This window comes from Sprattus sprattus (genome assembly GCF_963457725.1).
Source record: "Sprattus sprattus genome assembly, chromosome: 17".
Lineage (NCBI taxonomy): Eukaryota > Metazoa > Chordata > Actinopteri > Clupeiformes > Clupeidae > Sprattus > Sprattus sprattus.
Genome location: NC_137915.1, coordinates 18525933 through 18549813, shown reverse-complemented (window position 1 = coordinate 18549813; position 23881 = coordinate 18525933). Strand labels below are relative to the sequence as shown.

Below are 23881 nucleotides of genomic sequence, written 5' to 3'. Positions count from 1 at the left end.
TCTAATGATCCTGCCACGGAGAAAAATGCTACTTCAAAGCCACCGCTCAGTATCCCAATTTAGCAAGAACTATAATGCAGAAAATTGTCTGCATATCGCGGATTTATCTAGAAGCCCTGTAGATATTCAGCAGAGTCTTATTCAAATCCTAGCTGTGGGCCACTGCACTGCTGTGTCTGTGGAAGACTGTCAGCATTCTGGCACTAGCTGAAGCCAACATAAATTCCTCCATGAATGTCATTTTTACTCCCAAAGATAATCACTTTTGGACAGCTTTCTTTATCAACTAAATGCATAAACAACAAACAGTTGCGAGACTAATTTTTTTGCCCCGCTGTGTAATTCAAAACAAGAACAAACAACGCTGAAAAAAACATCTCGGCAAGCATTGGGCATTTAAATATCAAAAGTTGCAGTTTCTTAAAATATACACCATGATAATCATCTAGTTTTACCTAAACAGCCAGCAAAGACATTTTAAACATCTCTGTCATTTTCTTACTCTCAACACAGTTAAAGAAGAGCACCATCCCTGCTTCACTTCTTTATGGTAATATATAAATATACCAGCAGAACTGTGCAACACTGACCAGGTATCACCCCCCACCCCCGTTCTTCTCTCTCCGTATGCTACAATATAAACACTATGAACCACAGCATCAAATCATTGGGGGTAAATGCTGTCAAGTCCATCATGTGGAAGCTATTAAAAAACTGCATTTAGCATTGATGTATGGAGATGAGCTATTCACATGCAGTCAACTGACCCATGCAGGAAACAAAAGAAGTGGCTTACAATATCAAGGCTGTTAAAAAAAATTGAAAAGAAAACATGTATATGTATAGAAAAATGACCATTAATGATTTGATAAAAAAGTAAACTGGACAAAGAATTATGCAAGATGGTGGGGTGAGGTGAATTATGAAAGGGAATATTTTGAATGCAAACACCTCTGTTCTTGTCTGAATTTCAGCTGCTTTGAAATGGGAAGGATTGTGGGTGGGAGGGAGGAGGGGGGGGAGGTTAGTCAGCATTCCCATGGAAACGGAGATGCTTGTTGGGTTGCAGGATATACAGTTTTCCCCTTTCTTGATAGGGCACAACAGACCGGTCAGGTTAACACACAGCAAGGGGTAAAACTCGATTTGACAACTACAGAGAAGTAGCTCGCTAGCTGAGGGAGTTTCTCATCAAGTTAGGATAATAATGACTTTACAGGGCCCCCTTTCACACTGAAGCCTCGGATCAGATGAGGTATGAGGTCAATCTCACACTCTATGTCTCTGCTTCCGCTATCTGTAATTTGGTGCATTTCTATGTTTGACCATTAAAACCCAAACAGCTTATGTTCTAGGCTGGATGTTAGGTGTTAGATGCTGTGATTAAAAAAAAGAAAAAAAAGAAAAGAGGAAAAAAATCAAGCTTGCTCCAGCTTCAGTTTGAAAGGAGGGTTTGAAGTCACTAGTTTCATGCATGGAAATATCAAAAGAGGTGGCGGAGAAAGCACGGCACTAAGGCGTTTGACAAAGTGGTTACTTACAGGTAATAAGTGTAGGAGTGATAGGTTCTTCTGCCAAGTAGGGAGGTGGAAGGACATAAGCAGTGGTGGGAGGGGGGGGGGGAAGAATGGAATGGAAGGAAAGAAAAAGTAAAATATTAATGTCTGAAAAGTCGAAATAAATGAACAAAACCTGATATGGTGACTTAAGTGACGACTACTTGTGACTCGTGAGGGCAAAGGTGAATTCTGACAATATGTTATGTGGGTTCCTAACAGTCACTGGGTGGTGGTGGGGTACAAGGGATGGGGGTAGAGAGAGAGAGTGATAGAGAGAGAGAGAGCCAGAGAGAGAGAGAGAGAGGAGGGGAGGATTTCTGACCTAACGTTCTTTAGGCTGAAAGTATGCACTGCAGCTGAGCATTAAGGGTAAAGTGTCTGTGACAGAGGCGCTTATATATACAAAAGGAAGATGGGGGGCAACGGCACTATAAATGTAAGTGCAAAAGGAACAGAACAGGAAAGAGAGAGCTAGCTGGAGCTGTTAGAAGTGGATTAGATATAGCCCTGATTCTAACTGACTATGGATCAGCTCTTGTCCTGATCTAGCACAGATCTTCCAGTCCATGCGAGATCAAGACCAAACCTGTTCCAGCGCCAGCTGACATCTGGGTTTCAGAATTAAAAGCAGCCCATGATCACAGCTGTAGGAAGGAGCAACACTTACTTGGTTATTTGGCCTCCAGTTTTGAAGTAGTGAATCACAGTGAAAAGTCCTCAAACTTCGGTAGGTAACAATTGCACCACTACATTAACATGGCTAAAAATAAGCTACTCAATATGTGTCCAGTGGTGGAAATTTCCAAAGACTTACTGCATCACTAATCCCTCACACTTAAACGTTAAACTATACCATTTTTGTCATATTTAACAAGCTATGCACAAGGTTATTATGGATAAAAACTACAATGCTGACATACACTTAAGATATGAAATAACTACCTCGCTTGTCTGGTGAGTAAAATTCACTCCTATCCAGAAAATGTTACCATGTTTTGAAAATGATCATCATAATCGATAAGACAAGTGCCCTCATTTGGTACATAATAATAGCTGATATTGACCCGGTAATGTCTGGCCTGCTTCCCTTCACCTTCGCTGTGTTTATAGTGATTGCAGAGTACTGGCTGTGCTGACAGGCTACATATGCTCACACACAACCTGAACCGGGGGCCTCAAAACCTCACATTCCACTGTAGCACTGCTTGCCTGTATACAAATAAAGTTGGCTATTTGCACAGTGTAGCTTCCTGAGGTTGCTTTATGGAATACTGAAAGCCCGTCTCTCTCTCCTCTCTCTCTCTCTCTCTCTCTTGCTCTATCCCTGTCTCTCTAGCTAGCGAGGTTGGCTAATGTACACTCGCCTGCAGCAACATGCCCTAGGCCCCTCTTTGAAAAAAAAAGGCTTTCATCAAATTTTCCTTCTTATCTTGTGTTTTTTCCCCCCAATGAGATAAGCCATAGAAATATTTTCCTGTTTCCCATTCCTGCCTGGGTCATTAAAACCGTTTGTTTGAGAATAACATAAAGCAATTAATATTTCATGGCGTCACACACCCACCAATGCCACAACAGTTTAGTGGCTCTTATCATTGTAATCAAATCAATAACTCAGTGTATAACTGACAACAGAAGTGATTTTGGAAGTGAAAAGCAAATCAGTACAGATAAAATTCCTTTAATTTTCCTTTCATGTCATTATAAGTGCAACACTTCAAAACAGGGGAATATGTGCTTCGCCACTCGTTGACTAAGTTAGAGTAACGTAACAACCCACCCAATCAGAGGTTGATCTAGTGCTTCAGAGGAATTAAACGACCATGTTTTACTGTTTATATTCTAAATTGTTTTCGAGATACGACCTGAACACAGTGAAAGCATAGGAGCACCACAGAGGAATGCTGTCTTACCGTTTCTTCATCACTAGAACCACGCCAAGGAAGATGATGATGAAGAGCAGAATGCCAGCGATAACTCCGGCAATCTTCACTGTATGATCGGACGGTTTCTCTGGCTCAACCTCGTCTGGTTTGCGAGTTGCTGCACCTACAGGATATAGTAAGTTATTAGTAGTAGTAAGTATTAGTATTAGTAAGTATGTTATTATGAGCCACCATAAACCATTTTGTTCAACCAACTGTAGATTTACTAATTCATTTTGTTTTCACAATCTCAGTACGTCATGTTGAAAAAAATGCTGAGTCACTTGAATGTGAACTCCTTGCAACATTCGTGATGGGCTTGCAATTTCCCAAAATAAAAAAAACTTCATTTTCTTCATGACTCAAACACTTTCTAGACATAAGCTTGACTTGTTGGACTTGTTTTGACATGGATAGGGCAATTATCCAAAAAACAAACTAGCACAAGAGACTGATGTTGTAACTCATTAGTGATTCTCTGGGGAGAATCCTCGAGCTTGTCATTCTTCGAACGCCAACAGAGTGGAAAGCGCTACCGTCAGCCACCTGAGTAAGTGCAGTGGCCAAATGTCAATCGGTCCACAGATGTTCTACTGAGTTCATCCATGCATTCTGAGCATTTCCCGCTTGCTGTTCTTACCTTTTTATGTCAACCTAAACAGCGTGATTTATATATTTATTTCTGGTTTATTTATTTGTCCACTTAACCGGAAAAAAAAAATAAGCGGTTATTTCCTCTTGCCTGAGTTCCTGCACCTGAGAGAGGGAGATAAACTCATTAACTGTGCCTGTCGGCGGGCATTGTTTCTCCATCGTCAAGATAAGTATGAGTGCTCCCACTCTCTCTCTCGCTCTCTCTTTCTTTCTCGCCTTTGGATATTCAAATCTGGGTCACATATGGTGAGTGGCAAGGAAGAGGAGAAGAAAAAAAATACCCTCCGCAAAAAAAGCATGAAAAAAAGAGAAAGGTGAAGGAGAGGAAGAAGACAACTTTCCTTCGGAGCAATTTATTCCCAAAGGAGGCAGTGACGGGTGATCACACTACGCGCGCAGGCATTTAATGTCTGCTCAAACGAGATAACCGAGGAGCTAGCAGCGGCCAGTGTCTCAGAGATGATGCCTTCCTGCGGCCTTCTCTCTCTCGTCTGGGGGGTGAAAGAGAGAGAGAGAGAGAGAGAGTTGAGAAAGACTACAGGGGGAGAAAGAGAGAGAGAGAGATAGTGAGGGAGAGATAAGAGAGAGAGGTAAAGAGAGAAAAAAAGGAGGGAGGTAAATCGCGAAAGAGAGAGAGAGAAAGAGAGAGAGACTACACGGAGTGCTGTTTACTGTATAATGTGATGGAACGTCAAGCCGGGGCCCGATGAAATATCCATTTCCAGTGCGCTAAATGAGAGGGGGATGAAAAATAGTGGGGACAAGCTGTTCAATTCGCCCTGGCTGGAATCCATTCCTCCTGCCAGCTACACTTTTTCAATCAAAGCATGACAACATCCATCACTCTGGCTAGGGCCTTCTACCCGTTACCTGGGTGACAGATAGTGCCCCGATGCTGGGGGAGGATATTTCAGCTTAGCTCCTGATGTGAAGAGGACACTGGGGGGACGAGGGCCATTCTGTGACTGGGGTCCGAGGAATAGCACCATAATTAATGAAGATTAAGTCAAAGCTTATTCTGACACAGGGGGTGCCCTTGAATGGTGAAATGAAGGTGTTACTCGAAAGCTTCCATGCTTGTAGGGATGTATATTCCTCCTGAACCAAATCAGAGAACTACACTTCTGACATGCTCTGAAGTATCCCCTGAGAATTTTAATTACAATTAAAACAGTCAAACACAACACAATCTAATCACAATCACAATCTAAACTAATATGAATTAATGTTTCCTTCTGATGTTAGTTATGTAAATAATTTGTCTATTCTCGTCCAACATTCAGAGGAAGCCTCGTTTCTGAAAATCCTCCTACTCCATCTCTTTTATTGAAAACAACTCAAGCTAAATCCCTGCACTCTCCTTACAATTCTCTCTCCATTTCAATGTGACATTTTATACTGCATATGGGTCATTTGCCACCAGAAAGGCAAAACATGCAGAAAAACACTGCCTTGCTGGGCCTCTTTGTTGAGTGACAGTGCCTTTGAAGATGTCGAAAGCAGAGAGACTGGAGAAAGCACTCTAAGAGTAAGAGAGAGAGAGAAAGAGAGAGGTGCAGGGGTCTGTTTTTTTGGAAAGACAGCAGATATACAATAGAGGCCCATGGCCATACATGAATATACTCTATATTTTTCTGACATATTTCTTTTTTTTTGAGGGGGGGGGGCCCTGACCCTTAGTTGCTTTTTCGCATGCGTGCACACATACTCGTACACACCCTTCAGGAGCTGAAAAGACACAGTGAAAACCAGCGACGAGGGCACCATCTCCCACATAATGCCTCGCAGGGCCACAGTCACTCAAAAACAAGACACGGAGGAGGACAGTTTCACACGCAGGGGACCTGAGCATCCCTTCGTTGAAAAGAACATAGTTTGGCTCAAGGTTGTTGAGAGACATCGAGCTCCCAAAGACTCCTTGTCTCTCCATGTGAAAGGAAAGTGATGCTTTAACAACAAAAGAGGAAGAAGGAAGAAATATTCCTGAAGAAGTGCATGCAGAGAGGGGATAAAGATTTGCATAGGCCCTTTTCTATCTGACAGAGATGCGTATGCAAAGGAGGTACATCGTCCTTGTTTTGGAGGCGAGAGATTGCATTTCCACAAATTTATGTCCTTTGTGTTCTCCCATCACAATCTTTATTTAGTTTTTCTTCGTCTGACACTTTGCCAGCTCTCCAGGGTGGCGCAGGAGTTAGGGAAGAAGTCCAATGTTAAATCTTTTACTCTTGTGGGGGGGTGGGGTGTAGGGGGGGTGGGGGGGGGGGGGTGGAGGCTGAGGGTGTAGGTGGTGGGTGTGGGTGGAGAGGGCTACACTTTGCATTTCACAATGTCTGACTTTGGTGGTGTCGGTGGGAGGGTGGGTGGATAGGGGGGATCATTTTGGCTCCCTGTATAAACACCACACGGAAAGTGTTCACCTCTTTCCATGGCAGGCAGGCAGGCTGGTAAATATTTAAATGTAATTTTCTGACAGCAGGTTGAACGCGATGGCTTTGTCATGCATGCCAAAGTGTTGAGGTTTTCTGTTTCATGCTGCTTCACAGGGGCATATTGATTCTTTCTCCCCCTACTTTCTCACTGTTCTTAGGAATCATGCATCAGCTCTGAATAAAAAAAGGTAATTTTGTATGTGTGTGTGTGTGTGTGTGTGTGTGTGTGTGTGTGTGTGTGTGTGTGTGTGTCTGAGTGTGTTTTTTATGGTGCATGGAGTCTTGTGTCTAAAATCCACTGTAACATGGAGGCTAATGCGATGACAACCCCACCGTATGCCGGATGAATATAAAACACACTGCTGGATTGGGATCAGGAGTGTATGCTAAAGCAGTTTGCTGTTTACACACCACTGGGGGCTAACCATTGTCCCTGCACATGTCCTGGCACAGAGGTCAGAGTTAGTTGACACCCATACATGTATTAAACAACACGGAAACACGTTTGAAAGCATATGCAGAACTGTCGGAGGCATAGAACAATCACATTAAATATTCATACTGAATGGCAAAAATCAATTAGAGGGAATATACAGCAACACGCATAGATATGTCAAACACACATGCACACACACACACACACACACACACACATAGACTGAGGTCTTTTTGAGGCCAAAGCCTCCATGGGTGAGAGACTTTTGTGTTATAGAGGTAAGATACACACATTCAGCGAGACACATGAACACACACACACACACACGCACAGGAGAGAGAAAGCTGGACAGAAGAGTCTCTGACCTGTTAGTTGGTTGTCGCCCGCGGCAGGAGCAAGGCGAATGTACGGCGTTGTGAGCTGAGTCACGATTATGGCAGCTAAGGCAGAAAGAGTTCCAGGCCAACATGCAGAAAGAGAGAGAAAGAGATGGAGAGAGAGAGAGAGAGAGAGAGCAAGACTGAAGCTAGAGATTTTGCAAACAAGACCATCTTAGTAAGAGTGGCGCAAAAAAAACAACGTAGCAGAAATAGAACACTAAAACTGTGTAGTTGTGTGGTTTAGATACTGAGGATAAGCCTGCAAGGAGAGGCTGAAGACATTCCAATCAGTTAGCATTAATCAGCATCACACATTAGGCTGTTAAACTAACATATGTACATGTGTTCGTGTTTGATTTGTGTCTTTGATAACTACTCTGAGATTGCCTTTCATGTAACCGTTAGGAGAAGGACTGAGTGTGATTATTATGGGCTGTAATTCATAATAAGGTGTAAATCTGCATGTCTCTGAAATTTTTTCTTTATGTTACTTTGCTTTGGTAACCACCAGCTAAGCATGGGTAGTTTGCCAGCTGCACAGGTCTCCCCCGGGGATCTACAAGATGGCCGGCCACCCTGAGACTTCTGGTGAAACGATTAGCAGGTGCAGCCTCTAAAATCCACGCCCAAGGCCCAATAAAACCAGATTAAACACTCTGAGTGATACAAAATCAAAAGATGCCGCAACACAACGGCATCCTTTCGTAATCTACACGCAGTGAGACGCTGAGACCGGATGGGAGTGCTGGGGATTCAGATGCCTTTGCTTTTCGTGGCGAAAATACGGCTGCCTTGGACCATGAGGCACAAACAGAGCACTCTCATTTGCATCGTAGAGCACTGGCACCATTAGAGAGATGGCATGTAGTAAGGAAAATAGATTATCTACCATCTGTGCTCAATTAAAATCCAAACGGAGCGCGTGCTATCTAGGAGACAAGGGGGGGGGGGGGGAGTGGGGTTGGGGGGGGGGCTGGGGGGGATGTGGCTCGCTAAGTGCCTCCCGTCTATGCTAATGCTGAACAGGAGGTCAAAGTGATGCTGCCGCCAGCCAGCTTGGAAATCAAAAGTCCGGACAGTTTTGACGGAGGATATGTTCCATCTGCTGCCAAACACAATGTTTCCCCGCAGAGCCGTTAGACTGACACTTTGCCGGCAGTGGGATAGGCCAGAGGAGTCGTAGAGCTTCTGGGGGCTCAGGCGTCTGGCTAACAACTCTAATTCCCCATGCTAAAATCAGCTCACGAAGCCAGCGGTAAAGGCTTTAACGCTACCGCAAGGTTGGTTTTGCCCAATATCAGTCCATATAATAAATGTAGTAGCTAAAGATGTAGTGAAGTTAATACGAACAGAATTAAATTCCCAAATATGACAAAACACATAGCTTTGAAAATATGTCGTTCTATAAATTGAAGAAGTATTTGCTTTGGTCACATTATTCAACTGGAAGATCCCCACTGAATTCATCGACATTTGCGATAAATCATTTCAGTAAGGGCTGAACACTTCTTCTACTGAACACTAAGTCTATGCTGGGTGACAAATCACATAAGAAATAATCCTTATTGTGTCGGGTAAAAATCCTCCTTAGCCTGGCATGACATAAAAAAGATGCCAAAATGTGACCGTGGGGTCAAGGACATGTGGGTGGTGACGGTAAGTACAGGGCTTGAGGTTAACCTCCTCTGTTGCGCTTGTATGACTGAATCATTGTCATTTAGAAAGAGAGTTTCATGCAGATGCTGATTAATTGTTACAATTTTAAGGAAATGATTTAGCTGTTAAAAGAAAGGTGAGTGTGTTGGGTGTGTGTGTGTGTTGGGAGAGAACACACCTGCCTCTGAGGAGCATTTGTGAGTGATGAGTCAAGCTGTGTACAGTGCAGAATTATTCTGTCGCGGGCCAATGTCAAAACAATCTTTGACAACACACGTTTGTGAGCACATTTCAATCAACAGAGTAGATGACTATAAGGCAGCCAAGCCAGTCTTACCTTTAGTGGCCACTCGTACACAATCGATTTTGGTCTCCTGTATGGAAAGAAAGAAAAAAAGACAACAAGAAAGAAAAGTGTGTGAGAGGAGAAAGTGAGAGAGAGAGAGAGATGGAAGGAGAAGAGGAAAAGGCATTATTTTTCAGTCACAAGGAATGGCAACGTATTAGCTGTCATGGCTGTCGGGGCATAGGCACCCCTTCAGTCACTCTTCTTTCCTCCAATCTGCTGGGGAGGCTGACCGGAAAATGGAATGGACTAAAAGGGGGGGGGGGGGGGGGGGGGGGGTGGTGATGGAGAGAGACTGAGGCCGGCCGATCGCCCTTCCCTCTACCATTTACCTGCCAGCTGTCACTGCCACACTGACTCCACAACCTCCAGCGAGTCCGTCACACGCGCCAAAACACACACACACTCTCTCTCTTTCTCTCTAAACACACACACACAGACATATACACAAACACACACAGACTGCTGGCTCTAATCTCCATAACACTGCAAGTTTTACATGTAATGCCGTGTTGACCATGCTAAGTCTATGTGACGGAGCATTACGTGTGAGGCTGGATGAGAGCCGCACCAATTAGAGCCGTAATGGTGACTGCCAAGCCACAGTCGCATCCTGAGCCATTGCCAGCTCAGGGCCACAAATGGGATGTGGCTCCATGAGCTGAGCCGAGCAAATGAATGCCAGAGTCAGCGCTCCGGCAGGACGTGTGAAGTGAAATGAGATCTGGCTCGTCCCTTCAGAGAGGTCATGTTTGCTGTCAGTCACACCACTTCTCGCGAGAAGACCAGGAGTGACAAAAGAAAAGAAAAAAACAAAACTGATTTCCGGAATAAAAACAAGGAGAGCAGTAGGTGATGAATGAAATGCTTTCAGCAGCCGTCCTACAAATGTGGAACAAACAAAACCCGAAGCTTGCACATGAAATATTCACGAGACGAGCGAGCAAACTGGGGCTTTAACTTAAATCCCCGTAGCTTTATTACAGCAAAAATGCACTTGCATGGCTCGGTGCATAATTTACGAGATGACAAATTAAACTGTGGGGTCTGTAAATTATTTATTTAAGCATGATGATGTGGCTCAGGTAGAGCTCAAAACAGACGGCACATTAACAAATAAACAAGAAACTACTCCCAGCGTGTCCTTTGTACACTACCAAATGTGTCTCCATCACAATATGGCTCCAAAATGAGATAACTGAGAAATTGTCAAAAGTATCACTACAATCACTTTTAAATGATGTGTGGTCTTCCATACTCCAAGTAAATGACATAGATACTTGAGCTCTCCTAATTTTATTTAACTGTACTGTCACAGATATCTCTGCCCTTCTGATAACATATACTGTGACTATGTGATTATAATTTCAGTTATGGCGTGATCCACACCACCCTCTCCTAAGTGGCTGCCTTCTCTAAGCTGAGGTTTTCTTTCTGATGAGTCACGGGCTGCTCGAGACAGCAAGTGTTGTTTTCTGTCTCTCTAACTCCCCACAGCAGACTGGCTATGTGTGCACACACACTCACACACATGCAAGCACGCACACACACACACTGGCATACACTCTCTCACACACACACACACACACACACAGTGTAAACACCAGACAGACCTCTATACTGGGGTCTTGGAGATCTCAACATTTCAGGCAATTTGAAGATGTTTGTCTAGCATTTAAAATGTCAGAGGAAATGCAATCGTGTATTTGTGTATGTGTGTGTGTGTGTGTGTGTGCGTGTGTGTGTGTGTGTGTTTGAGAGAGAGAGAGAGCGAGAGAGGGACAGTAAGAGTGACCGTTGGTGCTTCATGGAAAGTGTCTTTCTCTATCTCTGTCTCTCTCGCACCCTCATACACACACACACACAGAGGCCCCTTTTCGTTTCTCCTACCCCCCTAGCACCCTATTAGCTGCTGAGGGCAGGACACTGGAACAGCCCCATCCTCTCTCTGCTGTTCAGATGGGAGATGGTGGTGGTGGTGGGAGATGGGGACACCAGAAACAGAAGGAGAAACTCTAGGAGCGTAGCCTACGGATGGTGGCTAATCTCGTCTTTAACACCAACCCCCCCCCCCCCCCCCCCCCCCCCCCCTCTTTCCACCCACTCACCCCCACAGGACGAGAGCTGCAATTAGCCACAGTGAATTATCTAATGGCCTGAGCCAGGTCGCTCCGCTCTGAAATAAAGGATTGGCTTTTCATTAGGGTCAATTTGCATATAAAAAAGGAGATGGATGATAGTTCTAATTTCCAATTATGCTCGAGTGTTAATAAGGCGACAGTGAATAGCCGACTCTCCCTCACTGCACCTCGAGTCGTACATTTTTTATTTCATTTCATTTCTTTTTTTAAAGCGCTCTCGTTTTCCGGCGTTAGTCAAGAATCTCGTTTGTCTTCGCCGTACAGCAGGTAGCGTGTGCAAGAGATCCTCGTTCCCCTCTAATGGATGAATGTACTACTGGTTCTAAATTGGCTGGATGCATCTATATGTCACTGCGAGCTAACGACTTGACAGAGAACCTCGCTGGCAGCCCTCAAGTCATGTTCCATTACAGCAAATTGCTTATTAATACCAAGTTAGTCCTCTCGGTGTGAGAGAGAGATCCTTATTTTTCCTTTCGGTCGAAGTGATAACACGCTGATGTGAATGCTGCATCATCATATCTTTTTCCTACAGCAAATCTATATGGGGTGGATCTGGGGCTAGGGTGGCCACTCTTAAGTGGAGGTGACATTTGGCAGAGTGCGAGTCTGCTTGCACCGCAGTTCCTCTGAGTTTAGTGGAGGTCTCGCAACTGCCGTTTCAGGGCTAAAAGTTTAATGATGAGCCTTGAGCCCAGACAGACCCCCTCTTGGGGGAGGCTGGGCATGGAAGCGCGTGCATTGTACTGTACGTGCAGAGAACTTGTCATGGCAGCCCTGGATACATTTCCATTGTTCCCTTGGGTTTGTGGTCGCGTTCATGCTGAATGGAGTATTACGGTCTGGCAAATAAATACGCCATCTTAAATTGATTTACCTTGAGAAATGAATATAAATTGAATGCAATTTAGTCTTGAAAGAATTAATATTTGTTGCAGTAAAAATGCAGATGTAGCTTTCAAAGGTGAAAACTATTTCTCAGCGAGTTAGGGATGTCAGAGTATGTTGAGGTCACATTTTAAACGGCTGAATGCGTTTAAAAAGGTCTTCTATTGACAAATTACAGTTCTTTGATTTTAATATCCTCCGCTGTAAAAATGAGCTACAGTTTGCCTCCAAAGGCGAATGTAATGCAAATTCAGCATCATCCTCTGAGTAGGATGGAGCACTACCAGTGTAGTCTGCAGTCTAGTGCGATGTCGTTCTGCTAACTGTTTCGCTGTTAAAAAGGGTGATTTCAGTGTAACAGTGTGTGTAAACTGGAGGCCTTAAAACCAGAGAAGCCTTTAACAAATGGCACCTCCTCAAAGTGGGCCAGTTACCTGCCATTAAAATGGATGTGGATACATTTAAAAAGATGCTCAAGGAAAGGGCAAAACTGCTGACATTTGGATGGTAATTCTTGCATCAGCAATCTCTAATTAGTGAATAGTGAAACAATTGATAGTATACATACACACAACAGCACATGACAAGCCAGCCACACGGTAAACTATAATTAGGGACTAAAACGCTACAAAATGTTTTACAAATGCTTAATTGTTGCTGTTTTTTGTTTAATTTAACGACCTATCATGACAAGGTGCTGATGCTGAATTAGATGGCAGTCTCCATGGCGAGGCTGTAGAACTCACCCCATTGGCCGTGCTGACGGCCTGGTAATAGACGCTGTAGCTCTTGTGAGGCAACAGGGGGGCATTCCAGTAGCCATTGTAGGTCTTGTTGTCGCCGATGGTGAAGGTCTTGGAGGTCTGGATGCGGGAGGCGGGGAACTCGGCGCTGAAGTAGTACTGCGAGCTGAGCAGGCTGGCGTTCTGGAAGTGGATGGGCACCGGGTAGCAGCGCAGGATCTCCGCCGACCTCCGTGCCCGCCGGGGGCGCTCCTCCTCCACCACCACCTGGTACAAACTGCAGAAAAAGAAGAAGAGGAAGAGGGGCCACATGGTTAGTCACTGCGTGAAAACACAGGAAAAACTAAAGGTGGCATTCTTGTTTTGCTCAGTTAAGGGCAGTATCTGCCGGGCACAAAAGATGCAAACACCACAAGAACCTGGGGCTGAAAGTCAGCACTTGTTGTTATGACATATTTGAAATAGTACTGCCCAAAGCTGTACATCTGAAGGAATTATATTTATACTGCTTTGTAAAGGGTTGGTATATACGACTTATGACACAACATGGCCAATTTTTCTCTTCTCACAAGCTAACTCTTCTGTACAGTTCACTATATGTGTGTGGTGTCGATGAGGATTTAATTGTGAGGAAGCCGAGTGAAGCAGTCTGCTGTTGGCTAGGTCACCCTCAGACAGCAGCAGTGAAATGGCAGAGGAAGGTAGGTGGAGTTGCTGCTGGTGGCAGAACAGATCTGAGCTGAGGTGGCTGAGGGACTCCTGTCAAGACGAGGAGCCCAAGCAGGTTTAATTAACTCCGCAAAGCCCGCAGCTCAGTCCGTTGAATCCGCCCCGGCCCCCTGGAAAAACCCGACCGCTATCTAATTTATGGCACTGATAGCTCCGGAGCAATATCCCATCTACAGGCAGGATTTAAATGGCATGAAATAAAAGGCCCTCATATGAGACTGCCTCGGCCTCGTCCGCCTATTTCCGGATATTGGAACACTGAACCCTGACACCAGGGGAAAGATGAGCACGAATGAGAGAGTCAGGTAGAGAGTGTGCCCCAAATAATGATAGAATCAGAGAGAGGGCCTGGCGACCTCATCCAAATGGGGTTGAAATTAGGATTGATGGGGGGGGGGGATCACTATCAACCCTCCTGGGTCAGACATACGCATCTAAAGAGGCTTGGGCAACTTGCCCACGTGTAGGAAAAAAGGAAGGAGAGGCAAGACAGAGAAGTTTTTTTTTTCCACTTCCCCCTCTCTCTCTGTCTTGTTCAGATTGGTGGATCAACTGAGCCTGCATTCAAAGCCCCTCGCCTCGCCTCCCCCTATTGCAATAGATGGTGGATATTGGCTGCTGGGGAGATGGAGAAAGACGAATGAAATGGAGGTGAAATTACAAGCAGTCCAGGCAATGGGCTTCTTTATTACCACACAGCAAGACCCGGAGCTGAACAGACCAACTTGCCACCAAAAAATAAAGAAGGAAAAAAAAAACCCACCGAATACTATTTCCTTTCCCACCACCCCTTCAAGCTACACAAGACAAATTAGCTTTGCAACTACCCAGGCCGTGACTCTATTTGCTGTTTAATAATTAAAACACCTAAAGGTCAAACAGCTCGTTTCACTCGCCCTCCATCAAAGTCCAGGCAGATGGAGCAGAGAGAGTGAAGGAAACCAGGTGAAAGTACCTCTGGCAAAGTCATTGGTATCAGTGTGACCTGTGGTGGAAATGGCCCGGTGTTTGGCACCAAGACAGATGTGAAGAATATGGGTTGCATTCCATTTCATGTCATGTCTCTACATCTCATTCTGTTTTCTACTGACCTATACCAAAAAGCAAATTACTTCATCAAGCATACAGTGAAAGTGAACACAGCAAATAGGGCTGATGGTTTGTTCTAATTATCAATCTCACGTCTGAAGTGTGAACTACTGCAATTACATCAGCATTACAGCAGAGAGTTTGGATCAAATTAGAATAGAACTTCATCAACTTCTAACAGGTAATTCGATTTTCTCAACTTTAAAAACGTACATGTAGACTAAAAGGCAGCAACTAAAACACAGAAAAGTAATTTTTGTGGGTCACATCAAGCACTGTATCAAAAGTACCTTAGGGTAATCATTTTCACCCTCACACACACTCTGTGTACCAGGGATTTTTACATTAAACAGTTATGCCTAAATTGGTGCTGAAAGGTTAATAGATTTGATCACTTGAACACGAATATAATTAGCTAATTCCTGCACTAATTGTCTGATGTGACAAGTATCAGACAAATCCAATTCGTCTTGCCGACTACCTCCCATCAATTCAGGCAGGCAGAGAGTCAAGCACACTTCAGCAACACTTGCCTAGTTCAACCTCCACACACCTGCGATCTACAGAGGACTTTCCTTTCTAATGAAAACAGCATACGGTTATTCCAGGCTGTTAAATAGCAGATTGCTGTTGTGGGGACCGAGACCATGTCCTCCAGGTGGGTTTATCACACGTTACAAGTTTCAAATGAAGCGTGAGGTGGAGGAAATGCGACTTGGGGGCCTTTATCCAGTCATTTGGTAAAATGAGGACACAACACAGCCTAAAGGTGAAAGTTAACCTGCGCCTGTATTCACACAAAACCAGACTCACAGTAATGTTGTAAGTCTATCCTTTTGAGACGTTGTGTAACATTATTGTTGTTTGGTAACTAAATCTCGACTTTTTTCCCCCCTGCCACACCGGACGAAGCAGCAAATAATGAGTTTGAGTACAGTAAAAGAAATACAGACAACTACAGTAGAGATAACGTTGTGGGGGTTGGGGGGCTCCTTATTGACGGCGCGAACATTAGACTGCCCTGCGTGCTCAGTGTTTGCTAATTACATTTCCCAGCCATCTCTTCCGCCATGGGAGATTAAATCTGTCATAAACTTCGGCGGAGTATCGGAGGGGTCCAGTGAATACATTCCTTGCTCTTTCATCCGTGACTCATTACAAAGAACTTTCCTCACTTCCGCAAGTCCCTTCTGCCCTTTTTGCGTGTGGCTCCACATACCACCACACCCTACTGTCTAGCGATGAAATCAACTGTAATAAAATATTAATTACAGGCAGGGAGAGGCTAGTGAAAAATATTAATTTAATGACTGGCCCAGCGCTGAAGGGAACAAAGGGCAGACCAGGGATTGTCACTAGAGGGCTGGCTATCGTGAGAGAGGGTGAGGGAGAGAGAGAGAGAAGGAGAGAGGGGAGAAAGGCAGAGGAAGAGACAGTGAGTTAAAACAGAAAGACAAAGATGAAACCCACAGAGAACTAGAATTACAGTGAGTAATATTGAGTGAGAGAGTCTTACTGAATGAAAGAGACAGAGTGAAGAAGAGGGGGGTATAGAGAGGTGGTGGAGGGCAGAGACAGAGAAAGTGAATGCTAAAGAGGAAAAGAGTCTGAGGAGGAGAGGAGAGGAAAACAGATGAGGTGTGGAGAGGCGACTGGGACATTTTCCCCCAGATTTAGGGCCTACTTAAAGGCCACCCATTACTTTATGGTGCTGTCGCCATGGTGATTTAGCTCCTTGATGCCATATAGGCTCGGAGACACCAGACCTACCCTCTGGGACCCGCTCCCTTTTATACCCCATATAGTCATTTTACACCAAATAGAGAGGGAATTCAATTTGAAAGAGAATGCAGAATGAATACCTCCTGGTCCCCTCGAAGAATGGAAAAGTGTATAGTATGACTGACTGCCATACTGCCCAAAGAAGAAAATACAAGGTATAAATCTTGGTAGAAGGACACAGATTACCATTCAGGAGAAGGCAAAAAACAGGGTTTTATTTACAGGCCTAAAGAGTTTATGCCTTTCCAGGATATTGGAGAGTTCTAGATCCTTTGTGCATACTGGCTAAAAACAATTCACAACGCTTGAGGCTTAAACAGTGGTGTTTTTGGTGCATTTTGTTGTAGATAATGCAAATAATCACACATAACTGCTCTTAGCGTACCTGCAAATTCTCGATATCAGGTTTTTGTGAATCAGATTTAATTGAATGCTTTTCTCCCTCTGTGATGCCAGGGGGGTTCTGGTAAATGTCCAGAGCAGTAATATGTGAATGAACAACTGTTCTTATTTGAAAGATAGCATATGTTGCCATATTGCACTTGGAAAAAAGGATGCCATGTTTTCGCCAGATGCCAAATGTAATATTTCCAATAACTATGGTGTGTTTTTCACCTCTAGGAAAGTTGGCAAATATTCATGGGGAAAATTCTATTTTGTTATACATTTTCATAACATATCTTTTTCAGTAGCTCATTGTTTTAAACATTGTTTTGTGTGTGTGTGTGTGTGTGTGTGTGTGTGTGTGTGTGTGTGTGTGTGTTACTAATCATCAGCTTAACACTGGAAATAACACTGGCATCTGTCCAGCTCTGGGTATGGCAGTTTACAACTCTATCTATCAGGATCTGAAACCTGAGACACTGACGCTGAGTCACTGTGGAACTCGGACATCTCCTCCAGCACTCGGAGTTGCTGCGCAGTGTTATTTTACATTCAATAGACCCCCTCGGCATTACATCAACAATAATCAATGGAGGCTCTGAGGGAGTGAACCCAGAGCTGGACCTGAACCTGGAGCTCTAAACCATGGGCCACGCGACTACTGGCGAAAATAACTTTTTTTTCGCCAGGAATTCAAATCAGGCGATATCAGGTAATTGGCAGCTTTGAATTGTATAGGGGGGCAGGAGAGGTCATTTCCAGGAGTGTGCCTGAAACTGCCCCGCAAATTTGGTCCCATAAGCTCAGCCTGCACTCATCCATTAGCCTTGTCCACTTTGATAAAACTCAGAAGGCTAACACAGCACCCATGGCTGCCACGATACCCGTTCCCCATGTCCTCTTATTAAAGAGAAACCTTTCTGTGACCACGGAGCTCCACAGAGGCAGCAGACTGGAAAGCCTGGTGCTGACCATGATGAACACATCCCAAAAGTAATCGACTATTTCTTGTAGTTTCAAAAAAAAAAGAAAAATCTAGTTTGGGGTAACAGGAAGGAGAAAACAGTGTAGGGCCAAAAAAAACACATGCCTAAAGGACGCGTGTGCCAGCACCAAATCAGCTGCCTGGTGAGCTATTAGTGAGAGAACATATAGAGCCACAGACAGGAGTCTGACAAAGCTACACGTCGTTTCCACCCCGACGGCGGTAACCTCGGCTGACACCAATTAGAACCGCTGGCAGCGGGCTGCTGGGTCGGTTACAGCATGCGGGCCCGCGTAATGGCCGACCAATTACGCTGGCTCTGCTCGGCCCTGACTGAGCCGTGACTTGGGACCTGAGATTTATTTTTCATGTGCCATAGAGTAAGAGATGTGAGGAAGAGGAAGGAAGGAAGAGAGGAGAGGATAGGGAGAGGAGAGGAGAGAAAAAGGGGAAGATGAGGAAAGAGATGAGGGAATAGGAGAGAGAGAGAAGAAAAGATGAGAGGTATGTGGAAGAAAGAAGAGAAGAAGTGAGGGCAGAAGTGGAGTGAAGGTAATAAAAGGGGTAGAATGTTACTCTTGCAGACATGAATGAAAAGATCTAGCGCAAAACACAACACAAAACAAAACACAGAAAGAATGTCCTAAAAAAAAAACTGAAATCGCCCTAGTCTTGAGTGAAAAACAGCGTGATAGAGTAAAGAAGAGTCTGAGGAGCATTGGCTCCAAACGTCTGAGCCCCACGCGCCGCTGTCTTTCATTTATCTTCGCCGGCCCGTGTAACCGCGGAGGCAGAGGAGCTGATTTGGCTATCCTACTGATTTAAAGGATGTGTATCGCGGCCAGCAACATTACCCTGACCCTCACACAATCTCTAGCCAGTCTCTTGCCCAAAACACCCCACCCCCATCCCCGCCAAAAGACACATAAAACAAGCTGGGGCTATACAGAAATGAAGTGTGTTGGGCGGGGGTGGGCTGGGGAGATTAAATGTCACTTAAATCTTCTAAGTTGCTGAGCGTCTGCTGTGTCGCGGGCTAAGGAACAACCGCGCTGGCCGGTAGGAGAGTGACAGAAAGCACACTCCGATCTGGTTACAGTGGCTCGTATTTTGTGGTGATCTCGGGGGCTTGATGAATGGCCTCGCCGGTCGAAGCGAGGAGGAAAGCACTTTCAGAGGCCACTGTATTTCACGCCGGAATGAGATGCCGCTCTGCTGGGCTATGACAGCGAACAGGGAAAAGTCGTGTGTGCGCATGTGTGTATGTGTGTGTGAGTGTATGTGTGTGTGTGTGTGTGTGTGTGTGAGAGAGACAGAGAGAGAGTGAGTGTATAAGTCAGTGTATATTATATGTTAGAGTGAGAGTTTATTTTCTTCTGTCAAGCAGGAAGGCAACCAAACACGCCACAAAACATTTCCTGCAGGCAGGCTCTGCTCTGAGTGTGGGTCTCATTTTCAGTGGTATGCTCCATTAGTACACCTGAATGGAAAAAAAATAACATGAAAGACCCTCTCCAAATTCCATCCTAGTTTTTATCATGGTCTCAGAAAGAGAAACAAAACAATGGCGTGTCAGTTAAAACCTGTTTATCATCTGAGGAAGAACAATCAGCCTCTAAAGCCCTGGGAGAGACAACCCACTTTCTCTCACGGTGTCCTATATTCTTTACTCTTCTCTTGAACAATGCTAATATTGTCCATAGGAAACAAACAAGCAGGAACTTTTCCTCCGACTCCTTTGCTTTCACATCCCTCTCTGGTGTCACTATCACACACGAACACACACACACGAACACACACACACACACATCTTGCCCGGGGAAGCTGGCATGCTCCACTGGGACTAGAAGAGTGTGTGTGGGCTGTGCCGGGGCAAGCTACTTCCCACCCACCCCCTTCCCACATATGAACCTCTCCCACCTCTGTCTGTACCCATTGGGACATGGGGTGGATGGGTAAAACACATACACACACTCACACACACACCCACACACTACATATGCTCACACACACACACACACACACACACACACACACTCACACACACATACACGCATACATACGCACACACACACACACATACACACACATATACTACATAAAGACACACACGCACTACATACACATACACGCATTCACACACACAAACAAACATACACACCCGCACACTACATATGTACACACACACATATGCGCACACTCGCACACATGCACACAAGAGCACACACTCACAACCCATTTTAAGACACATATGCTATTTAAGCCACAACAATGGCAAGGCCCTGATGCCCTGAAAAGAGATAAACTGGGAATGTGATACCCCCAGGGGTAATACAGGCTCAGCAATCCTGCAGAAGTAATACAGTATCTACCACAAAAAGTCCCTCTATCTCCCTTTCTCTGATTGTCTGTCTTTGTACTTCTCTCCCCTTTCTCTCTCTCCCTCTCTGCCTGTTTCTCTCCTTCTGTCTCTCTCTCTCCATCTCTGTCTGCCTCTCTCTTGCTCTCTCTCTCTGTCTCTCTCTCTTTCCATCTCTGTCTCTCTCTCTGTCTTTCTCTCTCTGTTTCTCTCTCCCCTCTGGCTGGGTTGGTAGTAGCGGTGGTAAGAGAGGCAGAGGCGGTGGAGGCTTTATACACTGACAGGGACGGGGCTAGCCAGAGGGTCTACAAACGACGTTCACCATGGCAGCATGTGGTTTGGCACCACCAGCAAGCGTGGGGTGCTGTCAGTGAGTGTGTGTCTGTGAGTTTATATATCGTGTGTTTGTGGGGTGGGGGGTCTGGTGCGGGAGACACAAGACATTAGAGTAACACAACATGACTGGCAGACAACACTACTAATCCCCTTAAAGGTACATCTACCCCCCCCCCCCCCCCCCCCCCGACTCGCCCCATAGTGTGTTACCATTGTGCTGATGTGTGGAGCACTGCCAGGCATGTCTTCATGGAGACACCTCGTCATTGAGTGATTTCTCTGAGCTAATTTTGCATAAATGCGCTGTGACAGGTCCATTTGGGGTGGGGGGGCTTGCTGACAAAGGCTGGCAGATATGGCTATAAATTAAGGCGAAATAGAAAAAAAGGCAAAATCCAGCTTTATTCCTCCGCACTGATATTCACGAGGAGAATGTGCATTTGGGGGGACCAATTCAATCATTTCGATGGCTGTGTTCTCAGCTAAAAGTATCATGGCAAAACATCTGTGAAACATTTCACATTCAAATGCAGGCCTCCTTAATCCGATCAGTGAGGAAAACGGTTTCATTCTACAAGGCTTACTAATGTTCTCGTATATTCTCAGAGTGTGCCTCTGAATACACATCTTGTAATTGAAAAAAGCATGACCTGTAAGGATCGATGACAAAAAAAGAAAGAAAGAAGGAAAAAAAAAACAGGACAGAAAAAAAAGAATTGTGCCACCAACATATTCCCTTAACCAACGCTTTTGAATTATTTTTTTTAAAGAGGACCCACACCTCCAACAGATATGTAAATCGGTGAATCCATTACAGTGGAGGCTTTTCCTTGAACCTAAGCTTTCATCTACCTCATCATGCCTGGAGATTAGATTTGCTCTCGTTGCCATGTGTACAGTATTGACGCTAAGCCAAGCCTGCTGCCTATCTGTGCTCGGAGACATATCTGTGAGAGAGGATGCTGATCCCAAATCTCTCTCACCCCCCCCACCCCCCCACTGAAACAAAGAGGATCTTCAGTGCTGCTCTTCATAACTGTCACTCTGTCATCCAAACCAGCTGGAGGGGTTAGAGAGGCACCTACAGCTATGCTGCTTTTCATCACAACAGAGGCTCTCTATTTCTACCCCCTCCTCTCAATCTCTCTTTCTTGTCTCTCTCTCCCACCCCCCCACACACACACACACACACACTCTGAGCTGAGGAAGAGATGTGTGAATTAACTGGGTCGTTTGATGGGGAACATAATGGTGGGATAATTTTAGTAGGATAGGTGAATTCCAGTGCAGAGCCCAAATTGCTCCTATCTAGGAGGTGTTCAAGAGCAGGTCCTCAGGGACAGAAAATGTGACATTGATGTTTGCTAATAACCTTTCTGCTCTACCTTCTCAAAACCATAACTTTTTCTTTTAGCCTGCATCACAAGGCTCAGACACAATCCTCCTTATTCCGGCTCCAAAGGATTTTATTGGCAGTTGGCTTATGACTGTGATCTGTGTATTTTTCTTTGGATATTTGTCCCCTAATTTTCCTGCTGAACTTGTAATGCGATGACATTCTTGTTATTGAAACGCTCAGAAATAGATTACGCCCGAGCCAAATCCTTCTGTAATGTGTGCCTCCACGCCCGCAGCCTCCCCAGTGGTAAACAAAGGCTAGCCTGATTTGTCGTAATTAACGAAGCCACTGATTCATTAAAGTGTGCTAACGGTAATTAAGATGACACTGCTGAAGAGGTGACAGGGAGCATCAAGATTGCACACACTCCTCCAAAAGATTCTGACCAGCCTGACTGGTTTGGTCTCTGTTTTTATTTGATTTTTTTATTTGCTAAATGCATCTTGGGGATAACATGTGCAAAGAGAATGGCTATTTGGAGAGGGCATTTTATCACCTGTCCTAAGTGTAAACAGTAGCTTTAGGAGCCCTAACAGATGCCTGATGGCATTTGTTTGAATTCTTCATTCATTCTATGGCCTTGAGTGGGGTTGGGGATGAATCAGAGTGCTCCACGTCTTTGGCACAAGTGACAGACATCGAAAATGGATATCTTTCTCTGCCTATCCTTCCTTCTCTCTGTCTTTCTCCCGTCTCTATTTTTCCAAGGTTTTAGGGCATCTCTGAATGGGCTTCTATGTGTTTTGTCACTTTGCTCGACACAGCCATTAAAACCAGTCCAGACAAGGCGCTGGCCCGTGTTCTCTGCTGAATTCTTCATGACGATGCAAAGGTGCAAAAGCACGCGTTGGTTTATTCATATCGGCGTGGCTCAAGGAGTGTGACAGGACACCTAGGGCCCGTTCCCTTCTCCAAAGAGGCACTAGAGCTCACTGTCTGTCTCCCTCTCAGCCCACAGTACCAGTGAGCTCATCTCCAACAAAACAAAATCTACAAAAACTCAAACCTCAAGACTCAACACTATAGCATCACACCATCAACACTGAAGCCTTATTTTACGCATTGATTAAAGCATTGATTATCTGTTCCGTGAGTACATATCTGTAAGTTGCTTCCGATATAAATGTCTGATTAAATGAATAAACGCACCTGTAAATGTTAGTTAATAACTTCTTGTTGCTTCATTAAAGGACAACTCAATGTTTTCACTTTCAGTCTGTCTAATAGCTCTATAAGGTCTCCACAGCTGTGCTGTTGGGTAGGGTAGGGGGAGGCAGCATTGTCTGATCTCTAATGGCGGTTGAGTGACTTGGGGTCTGACGGCTGAGATGGCTCTGTATGGTGCGGTGCTGTGCTGTGTGGTGTGTGTGATGTGGTGCGTTGCTGTGCTGTGCTGTGCGGTGCTGTGCTGTGTGGTGTGGTGTGGTGCACTGCTGTGCTGTGCTGTGTGGTGCGGTGCTATGTGGTGCGGTGCGATGCTGTGTGGTGTGGTGTGGTGCGTTGCTGTGCTGTGTGTGGTGCGGTGCTATGTGGTGCGGTGCTGTGTGGTGCGGTGTGATGCGGGCCTGCTCCTGCTAAGCAGTGAAGCAGAATCATTAGAGCACTAAATCAGTGCTAGCTGTTAGCCCGACGGTTGCCCCAAGAGGGCTGGGGGAGCCTTT

The 23881-nt window shown here is 45.0% G+C and overlaps 1 protein-coding gene across 1 annotated transcript in view; it reads right to left on the bottom strand.

Moving 5' to 3' along the window:
- The window catches only part of LOC308378535 (receptor-type tyrosine-protein phosphatase mu-like), a 172529-nt gene that overhangs the window by 50726 nt on the left and 97922 nt on the right, over positions 1-23881 (bottom strand). The window contains exons 9-13 of the mRNA XM_080855476.1: positions 13161-13434; positions 9377-9413; positions 7369-7443; positions 3470-3605; positions 1542-1571 (exon numbers count right to left, since the gene is read on the bottom strand). Coding sequence (XP_080711602.1) covers positions 1542-1571; positions 3470-3605; positions 7369-7443; positions 9377-9413; positions 13161-13434 — 552 coding nt within the window. The remainder of the gene's footprint in view (positions 1-1541; positions 1572-3469; positions 3606-7368; positions 7444-9376; positions 9414-13160; positions 13435-23881) is intronic.